The sequence below is a fragment of the Branchiostoma floridae genome, chromosome 9 (assembly GCF_000003815.2).
Source record: "Branchiostoma floridae strain S238N-H82 chromosome 9, Bfl_VNyyK, whole genome shotgun sequence".
Classification (NCBI taxonomy): Eukaryota; Metazoa; Chordata; class Leptocardii; order Amphioxiformes; family Branchiostomatidae; genus Branchiostoma; species Branchiostoma floridae.
In genome coordinates this window covers 115,660-128,373 of record NC_049987.1, presented here as the reverse complement: position 1 = coordinate 128,373, position 12,714 = coordinate 115,660, and the positions used below count along the sequence as shown (strand labels likewise).

Sequence of the window (12,714 nt, the reverse complement as noted above, 5' to 3'; positions counted from 1 at the left end):
ACCGACCACAGTATTACCGAAGTGTCGTGTATGTTATATTGCGGGATGTCCCCACCTGTGCCATGTGATGTATGGAAATACGTCGCTGGGTTGACTCCGAGCACTCTATCAATAACGCCATGATTTTTCTGTTGGATCATACTGCCATGAAACAGGCCCCGAGGTGTAAGAATAAATATGAGTCACTGTGTCCCTCAGGTTCTTCTTTCCCGCAATTAATAACTTCCCAGCCCGGAGCAAAAGAAAACAGACGCGTGCTCATCAAAAATTGAACCTGGAGAAGACTTCTTACATGACCAGAATATGGAAATTTGGGGAACTGACGAATCGGTGTGGAAGACTAGTTGTGTTGTGAGACTTTGTGGAGGTTGATCTGTCCGTATGATAATGTCAGGACCGCCAGGGGAACACTGAGAAGCGCGACAGTTCTTCAGAAGTCATTTCACTCAGCTGGAAGCGCGGCGAGTATGGCGGCCCTGGGGCACTCTGTCGTGCTGGCAGACACTTTGTTTAATTAACCCCTCGCCACCTCTGCTAACATTCCCCTATTACAGGCCTGCCGACGGGCCCACAAGGAAATTTATTCACAGCGACTTAACAGCAGAGACTGCCCCCTTTGCCAACATTTCCCCATAATCATTACAGAATTATTACAGCTAGAGGTCCCTTCTGTCAAACAACAGGTACCTGGGGCCCTCCCACCGATAATGATGAAGAGAAAGCCTTTGATTCGGGTGAAGTCAGAAATCGACAAACCCTACGTGATTAATCAAGCTCGCTCCCTGTGAGACTTGTCAGTCAACGGCAGGAACAAGCGCAAAATTTGACTCCTCAGAGTTGGGAACAAAACAAGACAATACAGCTGAGATTTGTGTACTCCCCCCGACTAACAATGTCACTATAATTGAGACGAAGAGGCAAAAAATTGGAAAGCCCAGAAGACTGTCTCAGCAACAACATAGTTTATTAACTTTCTATACTAAGGCAGCTTCAGGCGGATACGCGGAATTTGAGGAATGACGGAATAAACTTCAGCTAGCAGCCCTTTCATCAACAACCAAACAGCACATTCAACACGAAAATGCTTCAAATACAGGAACTTGCTTGTAAGTGTTTGACATAGCATGCCCAAAGATGACCAACATGTGTTAAATATACAAAAAATGATAGAAAGACTACTTAAAAGCTTAAGGAAGTCAAACGAGTCACATGATTGCCACGAACTTACGTAGGTGCTATTGATATATTTTAATTTGATATGCGAAATGTACTGCGTCTATTGTATTTCTTTATTGAGCTAAGGAGTCATTTCATAACATCATAACATTACTGACTGACCCCTTGCAACAGTTTTAAACAGAAACTTCTGGTCTGGATATGTTTCAATATATGTTTTTTCTACTATCTATACTTAGTCTATCAATTACTAGCCAATATCCGGAATCATGCTATTACTTGATGCTGTATACAATTTTCACCATATATCTAAATCACAGGCTTATCATTGTCAACGTTTGACATTCAGAAATTCTCTATTCTGTGACAAAGAAGAGTTAAAACATTCAGTGTGACTTATTATCAAGGAAGCACATTTTCAAGGACCACTGTGGCCTTCTTCAGGATCAATACTGATGACCAATCACTTCAGAACGCAAACTCACGAGAGTTACAGACACGTGATATTGCGCATATGTGACGTCAGCAAATGGTCAAACGTGCATGGGGATTTATAATGCCCACCGTCTCTGTTCTGAGATGGTTGGAGAACCCTGAGAGTCATGCTGTCCAGTATGACTGTCCAGTAAAAACTGTGGCCCGGTGATTCGTTGTGAATGTGACAGGTAAGAGGTATAAAAGAGGCCATAAACATCAGGGCACTCCAACTATCACTGAACTGAAACGGTAGGTATTATAAACTCCCTGGCACCTTTGACCAATTGCTGACACCACATATCCGCAAGCCACGTGTTTTTAAGATCGCATGTCTGTAACTCTCGCAAGTTTACGTTCTAAAGAGATTGACCATTACTGATCCTGAAAATTTTATCCATGTATACTTTTGTGTTGGAAAAAAGTTTAGCATTGTACTACAGTGTTTCTAATTATCTAACTACCTGTAGTCTCATTCCATAGCACAGTACAAAGTATTGAAGGCATTTGAAGTTACTGTCTCAGGGGTACACATTGATAATACGGATAATAAACATTTGACTTTTCCCTTATTAGAGAGCCAGTAATTGTTCACCAATAAGTTCCACATATTGTAACACTACAGGGTTGAGGTGTGATATCAAATGTTTAGACTCCCCCTCCATTAATATTGTGATGGTAAAGTTTGATAAACAAATAAGCATCATCCTTGGACCACACCAAAGTCAAAGTCATTTCTTGATACACAGGAACATACATGTACAAGTTACAGAACAGGCAGACAAAAAACTATGGGGCATCCTGTATGCTAGCACAGGAGCCAAAGTCAACATTCCTGACAGCTTACCCTTTGAAAAGCTTAAGGTGCCTTTTGCATAGCTAAATGACTTGGGAAACTGTAATAGTTATATATAAATGTATATGAAGAGTTTTGTTGCACAAATAGGAGGATTTGGGGATTGATCATTACACTGAACAGTACATGACCTTTCAGTGTGTTTGTTGGTTTTCAAATTAAAAAGATAAAACTGAAGCAGCCCATAAAGATCCAAGAACTTAAAAAGTTGTGACTTAAAGTACTACAGTAAGATAATTCACCACAACTCTTTTGCAAAATGTGTTGAATGATTGCATTTTTAATGATTTGTGTGCTGAAAGCTTTCTGCTTTTCAATGACCAATGCATTTTGACAATAACATGGGTTCTTTGGTCAATGACAATGAACATCCTAGATTTTTTTTCAACAGCAGCATGCATCCCAAAATGTACATATATATTTTATATATATATATATATTACACAACCAACTGCTTGTTTCATAACTCATGATTAAACTCTTACTTTTCACTGTAATATTGCTTTCCGTTGCACTATTCACCAACTACGTGTATATAAATGTATATGTAGCAACACTGCAAACCAGTTATAAAAATGTAGTCATCTTGATTACATACACCTATTGTAGCTTTGGAATATATATAGATATAATTATAAAATCAAAAATGAATCATTACTTGATATGTATTACTTAGCACGTTAAACCAGACAACAAATGATAAACCATAAAGTGAGTGAGTGAGTGAGGTCTGCCCAGGATATATAAATCATGCTGATTTTCCTTGTATTTCACAATACTCAGCTTGTCAGTGATTATACAAACGTATAAAAATGGTTCTTCCTGTATTCTTGGCAAGAAATATAGTTAGCACAAAAGAATGTGAATATCTTACAAATCTCACCACATACAGTTAATTTTCACAAGTACATAGATATGCATATGAAATCCTTCTGATATGTAATGCCACTTTAATCTATCTTCACTATCTTCATAATCTATCTTCACATCTTCACAAACAACCATATTCTGGCTAATTTCACCACGATTCACTTCTTAACTTTACCATTGAAACTTCTTCTGATATCATACACAAACTGCAGCATAGCTGAAAAGCTCAAGAAAAGTCTCTATCAAAGAAATATGTAACAGTCAGTAACCTTTCTGAATAGATCTGTCAACTTGATATAAGTATACATGTCTTCAAATAGAGCATGTGTTTTGCGTATTCACATGGCAAAAAGCTGTCACAGTTTTACAATGAACTAATTGGCCATTGTTTATCTAGGCTTCTGAACTTACTGTTTGGGCCTGCAATTCCTAATCAGGTATTGCACAACTCAGCTGCTATTATGAGAGTCAAAGTTACATCTATGAAGAAGGAAACAACAGCAGAGTGTAACTTTACAATCTCTACCTTCCAGAATGGCACAACTCTTGTATTGAGCTATCCAGACAAGAAAACTACTGTCACAGGTTAAGCACATGTACAAATGTAGATAATATTTGAAGATGATGTCTTATAACACTATATTTTAGGAAAGTTGCCCCGATAGGCAGAGGTTACTGACTGATACATGTACTGTGGTACAAAACCACTTTCTACTTCTCCTTTTTGTCCATTTGCTTCATGTTCTGGATAAGATCCTCTAACTCATTGATCTGATGTTTCAGCCACTCCGGGTCTCGTCGCTCCATGTTGCTGATGAATTCCCGAGCCTGCTCCACGGTTACAGGGATCTTGTCGTCCTTGTTGCCCTTCTCCCGTTGTAACTTGTCGACAGCGTGGTAGAAGGTGTTCAGTAGCTCATTCATACTCACACCTTCTGCCTCCTTTTGGCTTTCCAGCTCATCTGCAGGGATGATGTCATTTGGCATGACCTCATCTGTGAAATCCTTAGTGAAGTCACTGACGAGTGCCTTGAGAGCACAATCTTCCTTGTCTTCTGCGTTCACGCAGCGGGCGACTTGCTCCATTTCTGCAGCCCGTGCGTTGAACTTGTCCTCATCCCGTGTTCCCCACAGAACCAGTGACCAGGCGCTCACCTGCAAAAAACACAAACAAAAAAGCCATTCCAAGTCAAGTCTTGAATCAATGTTAAGGACCGTTTACCCGAAGGTTATTAATGACTCCGCCTTGTCCATAGCTTTTGATGCTTGAAACAATCTATTTCAGAAACTGTATTCTTTTACCAGGGTAAGATCCCATCAGTGACTAGAACTGCTTTTCAGAGAGGCCCTTGATATACACACAACACACACACCATATACAATATTTACATAGCACAAAATACTGTAAATCACAAAATTGTGTCCTTTTGATTACATGGATGACATCTGTGCAAATGAATTTTGAGCATTCTGGCCAGCCGTTAAGGGTTGGAGGTCGCACAATTCTCTTGCACAGTGTTTGTGTGGATTAAGCAGTTTTTATATCTAGTAAAAGTGCATTCAAGATTTCTGCACCTCTATATGCAAATGTTCGTTTCCCAGATTCTAGTTTAAACTTCAGCTTTTGCAAAGACTTTTAAACTGTATTGGGATGTATAATAGTAGTGTCCTAATAAAGAACTTAAACATGGCACGCTTTGTCACATGCTCAAACTCATGGCACTCCATTGCTATAGTTGTCAGAGAGTGGTCAAGTTTTGATGAATGAATTTTTAACACATTCATCTTGTCCAAGTTGGCTGGCCATGGTGGTCTCGTATCAGACTCCCCAATTGAATACCATAATGATTACATTCTAGGAGGAGATATCCCTTAAGGTTACTGTGTACCAATAGGTAAATACAGCAAAGAACATGTACATCTTAGAACCAGAAATGCAAATGATTGTGTAAGACACAACATGTTGATCTATTCATATACTTGACCATACTAAATTATCAATTTGTATCCACATGTTTGTTCATACATATCTACGTATAACCAGAGTAAACATTACGAACATTGTTGTACTTTTGATGTGTCAATAAAGATCACTTCATTTCTATAGCATACCCATACTGCTTTGTGGCCCTTCCAGTCTAACAGACAAAAATAACATCACTGAGGATGTATGGCAATGCTGCATTGTGCAGATTCATCAGATCCAACCATTATTAATTCATAGGACCTCAAATCTGGGAAGAACTTGTCAACATTTTTTCTCAACGACATTTTGACCAGCTTACTGTTCCCACAGGCTCATTGTTCCTCTTGCGTCCGGTCCCAGAGTTGTCCTTCACAGTCACCTTCCACTTTCCGCTGGGGTCCTCTCCCCAGTTGTACACTGTCAGGAAAGGCCAATCCTGGAACCCGTCCGTGCTGTCGTCCCTTGATCGTGTGGACATGAGCTGTGACTCTGTCCCTTTTGGAGAAGTCAGTTTGATGGACAGGTCTCCTCGACGCTGATGGTCGATGGTCATAACAGACTGCACATGTTCCAGTACCTCCACTTGGTCCCTGGTGTCGTGACAGCCAGTTGTCTGCAGCTCCAGTTCAACTTCTCCCCCGGCCAGGAGATCTCTAGAAGTGCAGGAGATAATACAACGATATACAATCATGTAGCATATAATAAGTTGATAAGGTCAAGTAAAAAAATGTTTCCAGTAATTTCTGTTACATCTGGTGATAACAGACTCACCAGATATAAGGTTATTTGATGTTATTGACTGGCATAATGCGAACATTAATTTGGCTTTGCCCTCAGGTGGCAAATTCATGATACTTGATAGGGTCACATACATGTATAGTAGTATGTAGTAGTAGTTGTTTATGTCTCTCATTAGAATTTCATAGCTTTGAAGTGTGTTCAATGCATGCACTGAATTGCACTGGAAATACATTTGGATAGAATACAGAGCTAGAAATAAAGCAGATGTAGATGGTACTCACACTAAGCAACACTAGAAGCTGAGTGACGAAACTGGAAAACTTTACTCTATTCCCCCCAAACAAGAAAAGTTTGCAAGCTGTGATACACCGCACAAGTGTATGACAAGCTGTTGCACATGTACATGTAAGTAGGCCTTCAGTCATCTAATGTATACATGTGGAAGATAAGGCTGACAAGTGATAAAAAAGATGGTGACCATACTGTTTTGGGCCATCATAGGTAACAACACAGCGGTGCTGGTGTCCCACAGGGGTCCATTCTTGGGCCAACTTTACCATGGCACCAGCATCCATCATGCCAAAACCATACCTGCAAAAAAACAAAAAACAGCATAATCAGAATCTAGACACTTACATTGTACATTGTAAGAGTGAATGTCTGTAGTGGTCAAACAATGGTGGCACTGGTGCAAAAATCGATTTGGCTTATTCTTTGCACAGTGATAGTACATAACTCTCAAAATTGCTTTCTTCTGCTCAGAACCCCTCGTTGCCATGGCATTGGGCTAAAGAAGTTTCTGGGCCATTTTTCTAGACTTCGGCATGTAAACAAAATGGAAATCGGCCAACCTTAGGGCACTATCACTGATCAATGCTTTAACTTAACGATAAAAGCAGAGCTTATGAGATATTGATCTCATAAGCTGAGCTGCTTTTATCATTAAATTTGTAAGAGTATGAAAGAGTGGTAAAGTCAACATTCTGTAAAATCTGAGGTCTCTGGCAACCTGAACACTGTTGTTTAGCTTGTTAGAAAAGATAGATTAAGACACTGTTATTAAATTCTTTGATGTATTGTTTGAAACTCTGAAGTTTGAAACCACTTATGGTAGAATCAAAGATTCTCCTGGTAGAATTCCAATCTCTCCTTCCAGTTGAGTTGTGGCAAAATTCCAAACTCCCCTAGGAGAATTCTGAATTCCTCTGGATTCCAATCTCTCCTGTACATATACTTCATACTTAGCTTCAAAGCTAACAGTCTAAAGGTGGGGTCACACCTGCGTATATTTTCAAGCCGCATGAGTTACGTTTTGACATTTTGGCTAATTTCTTCCATCCGCGGCCGCACGCAAAACGCACCTCAAATGCATCTGAATCGTTCTTAGAAAGTTTCAAGTACGCAGGCAAACAAAAAAATACGCCCAGTATGCCCGATAGTTTTGAACATGCACAAAACTATCATTCGTATGCAGTTTGGTGGCAAAAACGTTATGGATACGCAATAGAGTGGCCCCACGTTGGTCGAATGTGGTATGGAGGCACTATATGTTTGCGCTTTATACGCAGTAATACGCGGATATTGCGGCATTGCGAGTACATAGTGTACTTACAGCGCAGACGCAACGCACCATGAACGACCATATAACGAATGCAATAGATATGATATAGAATAGATAACGATTTAGTGACGTACGTTCTGCGATCGGGTTGCGCATACTACGCGTACTGATAGTGTGATCGACGCACACTCCAGATTTGGAATAAATACGAAGGTGCATATGAGTCTAGACAGAACAGATCATCTCAAGATGGCAGATCCAGGCCAGGACTGACTAATTTGTACCAGGGGCATGGAGAGATGGTCACAACTTGCAGGACACCATGAATGTGACTGGTCCCAACAGAGCCTCCAGGGAAAGGAAGATGCAGAGGAACCTGCTGAAGCACTGGGTCAATTTGTGTTGCAGATATTTGACTTTATTTACTGATAATACTACTTTTTTGTGTGTAGAACCACATGATATAAAGGTGCAAAATAGAGACATATTACAACTTTGAAAGAGGGCGTAAGGTTTCATAATTGCTTAATTTACGTGTTTGATAAACATCTTGAATATACGTTTTGTGGTGTGTATGAGTGATTTTTGGCGACGCCTGATTGGCGAGCCTAATAGTATAGTGAGCGACCGTTTGCAAAGAATTCTAAAAACTGTACAGGCATCTCAGGAATTTTTTTTCCGCGCATCATGCCGCGCATCATGCCGGACTGAACCATTACCTCCACGGGTATGCTTTCCAGACGTGTGCACAGCAGTGTATTCTCGCGAGGCGATTTTCGATTGATCGCCGTGCAAAATTGAGAAAAGCCTAGGACTTCAGACGTACCAGAATTGTAGTATGTAGTATTGTGGTCATGGAAATGTAAACATTTGAAACAGGGGATAAAGGATGGTTGAAATATGTTCCTCGGAAAATGACCCGTGAGTCGTGGAAATCACTTCCGGGTTTTGCCGCGCATCATACCGGACTGAACCATTACCTCCACGGGTATGCTTTCCAGTACCAGGTACCAGGGCACATATACGTGTGCACAGCAGTGTATTCTCGCGAGGCGATTTTTGACTGATCGCCGTGCAAAATTGAGAAAAGCCTAGGACTTCAGACGTACCAGAATTGTAGTATGTAGTATGGTGGTCATGGAAATGTAAACATTTGAAACAGGGGATAAAGGATGGTTGAAATATGTTCCTCGGAAAATGACCCGTGAGTCGTGGAAATCACTTCCGGGTTCGTTCGTTTGGAGTTTGGAAAGTTTGGTGCGGCCTTCTTCACCCTTGATATCTTTGTTTCAAAAATGCAAACTAATGTGTGAAACAAGCATTGTTTGAGCTTAAATGATGTATAACATGTGGGGTTGTGAGATAGCGATGTGATAGTTAACATCGCCATTAAAGAAGTGAATCACTGTCGTTATATTTTGGGTAGCGTTTGTATGTGTGTGTGTTTGTAGAAGACCACCATAACTCTAGAACGCCTGGATGGATTGTATTGATATTCGGTATGTGGGTAGGTCTTGTTGAGACCTGGAAACGATTAGATTTTGGGTCCCCTAGCGGCCTGTTACGGTACTGCAGCGGAACTTCCTGGTTTGATATCTCGAGTTCTGGACATGTTGCAGCTATGAATTTTAAGTTGTAGACAGCTTTTGATGCCGTGAGTAAGTAGTATAGGTTTGGGCCCCCTAGCGGCTTGTTTTGGAACTGCAAGACAGGTGTAGTGTCAGACTTTGAAAGGGAATAACTCAAGAAGGGGTTGACGGATTGTTATGATTTTTAGTATGTGGATAGGTTACGTGATGCTTCATATAATTCTATATCAATTATGCAGATTGGAAGCTAATTTGCATAATTGATTGGAAAATCGTCTAAACATGCTCAGTTCAATTATAGGACCATTGCAACATGTGACCTTTGTAACTTAAAAAGAGAATATTGATAGATATATATTGTGCAAAATAAAGACCTACTTTGCATAATTAATGAGAAAATGCTTTCATGTCATTGTGGTAAATGTCGGGAATTTCATACTTGTAGCATTTGGAAGTTATGTACAGGTGAACATCGTTGAATATTGATTATGCAAATGAGGTCCTTATTTGCATAAATTATCAGAAAAAGCGACAAAATCCCTCCTTTCTTAACATATATTGCGCACGTCTGTTTGGTGAAGGAGATGATCAAGTAATATAATTTATGCAAATGAGAGCCTTATTTGCATAATTAATGACGAAGGTATGGGGTCGTGGAACTCTAGTTCAACATGTGTGACTTGCTCTAAGTGGTGCGCCGCATCCGGACCATGAAAAACGGCCGTATCTAGAGGCGTAAGTGCGCGTATGACTCTACATCAGTTATCAATTCATAGCCGCGTAATAGGACACTCAGTCAAACATATAGCATATGTAATTTAAAAATAGAGAAATATAGATAGACATAAAATGATACAAATTGTTATCTAATTTGCATAATCATTGAGAAATTGTTATAATATCAAAGTGGTTGATGATGATAATTTCATTCTTGCAACATTTGGCAACTACGATATTTGAACGTTATTAGACATACATCAAGTAAATTAGGGTCTCATTTACATAAATTATTAGAAAATACTACAATAGCTTTCTTTGCTAAGACTTTGATATTTCTAGCATGTTGTTATTTAGCTAGAGAAGATGATCAACTGATGATATGATTTATGTAAATGAAGGTCTGATTTGTAAAATTGATGAGAAGCATTCACATTATTAGTTCACCCTTCACTCACAAGAGAACCCCTTTTGACAGCAATGCTCTCTAAACATTAATCGCCAGGCGAATGGAATACGACTATTAAAACCCATTGATAACAACAATCCTTAATATTTATAAACAATAAAACCGTCGCCATGGCAATAATTTTAATTGCCACACTTTTTACAGTAGTTGAAATACTAAGATGATATAGGGAATCATTAAGGACAAAGTGAAAACAAACACAATCTTAACAGTGCATATAATTTTAAAGGTAAATGATGGCCCACATAACTGTAAAATCTTCGCAAATAAATAAAAAAAAACTCTTCACTGTTTACTTATCAATGTTCTACTTGCACTGCCTGTAAACAAAAATATACATAGTACAATGGTCTATTGGCAATGCTCGCAGACAAAAGTATATGTAACAGAAACTGTTCCTCTGACACACCTGAAATGCGTTTGGAATGCAATTAGCACCAGGTGTGTCAGGCATGCGGTCAGTAGACGTTGTGTGCGTCTGGAATATGCCCAACATACGTACCTCATACGCAGCTATTCGCAGCACGGAAAATTCTGTTGCGCATTTTATATGCAATCATACGCACCTCATGCAAAATGGAAACGCTGAAGTCGTAATTCAAACGCCAGATGGGCTCGACATACCATTCAATTTATTCCAAAAAAATTCCAAATGTTGGGCATTCGGCCGCGTATTGACAAAATTTCATGCGGAAATCATGCGCACTTGAAAATATACGCAGGTGTGACCCCATGTTAAGAATGTTTGAAGCTACGAGTAGATGCATCTGACATTAAACATATCATGTATGACCTCACAAATGTTTTCTTTATGGTGATAGTGGGGTTGCACATCATTAGTAATACATTGATTCTATAAAAATGAAGACTTTGAAATGCGTATCACTGTGTATCATGAAATTGACCCATATGAAGGTAATCTACAGGTATGGCGGAGCAGAAGTTCTTTAAAAAAATAACCATCGATATTAGTATTTATGTAGTTCTTTATTTATAATCTAACAAACTTGCTGTCATTAGATCAAGATGGCGGCTTCAATATTCGGCGACGGAAAAATATGATGTAACACACCAAAATGAAGCAAAACAGAAACTCACAGGCTATCAAATACATGTACGTCTTCATGGCGATATATGTCCATTTCATGCCTTGAATATATAAATTTCATGGGTAGAAATGCTCAAAATCATTCTGCCCGGCTGCCGTTTTACATAAGGTCTATGCAAATCTCATAAGGTTTGTGCGTATCACATAAGATTTGTGCGTTTTGCATAGTGATTCGTGCAATATCCATAAGGTTTGTGTGTTTTTGCATAGTGATTTGTGTGTATCACATAATATTCATACGAATTTCATAGGGTTTGTGCAAATGCTTAGGCACCCCTGTTCTCTGCATCAGCTAATTAAATAGCAAGATTACAATATCTCTGCAGTCATACACGATACAAGGGAAAAACTTATACCAGGGTTTTATAACATGCTAAATTGAACTATGGTTATGAAATTTACATACATGTTAAAAAATGATAAACAATCCTCAATAATTGAGTCCCAGGGGTAATGAAATTTGAGTCTGCTGATTAAATATTTTCCCTATCATTGAAGATACAAGAGAAAAAAATTACTGAGGTTTTGGCACATGTCGAATACAAACCTGACTTCAAGAATATCATTTTAAGCGCCATATCTTCAACCCAGACCTTTAAAAAAAATTTCTTTATTTTTTTTGACCTGTCGGTCCAATTTTTTTCTGAAAAAAAAAAATCCGAGAAGCAACAAATAGATTTGGTGTGGCGAAATGTTTTCTTTTCACTTTTTGTATGCTCATGTAGCTTTTGGTTTTGAGCAAAATCTACAAAGCCCTTAACAGCAAAGCATCACCCTACGTATACCAGATATTTGTGTAATGCAAGGACCAGAGGACACGGGCCACCAGACAAAGCACAAGTAGTCAGCTGCTTGTCCCAAAGCCTAAACGAGAGACATTCAGAAGATCGATAGCCTATCGTGGACCAATGTCTGGAACAACCTACTGCCAGACACATGTACGGCTCCAAATCTGACCAGCTTTAAGAGACTCTTGAAATACAAGAACTAACCAAAACGAATGGACACAGACTGTGAATGCTTAGCTTTTGCTCTAGTAATGTATCGGCATGTATAATATTATGTGGCGATATACGTTTATAAGGACTCAAGGTAACCTGTATCTCTGTTATATTCTATCTGACCCTTACCTCCATCATGACCTCAATGAAAAGGGGCCTGCAGGCCGATTTGAGCTTCTCATGAAT

General features: G+C 39.2%; 1 protein-coding gene across 1 annotated transcript in view; it reads right to left on the bottom strand.

The window, feature by feature from the left end:
* Positions 1-1,229: 1,229 nt before the first annotated feature.
* Positions 1,230-12,714, bottom strand: part of LOC118423134 (furin-like protease kpc-1) — a gene marked incomplete in the record, with an annotated part of 57,751 nt that continues 46,266 nt past the window's right edge. The window contains 3 exon segments of the mRNA XM_035831139.1: positions 1,230-4,531; positions 5,662-5,995; positions 6,567-6,674. Of these exon segments, the coding sequence (XP_035687032.1) occupies positions 4,088-4,531; positions 5,662-5,995; positions 6,567-6,674 (886 nt within the window).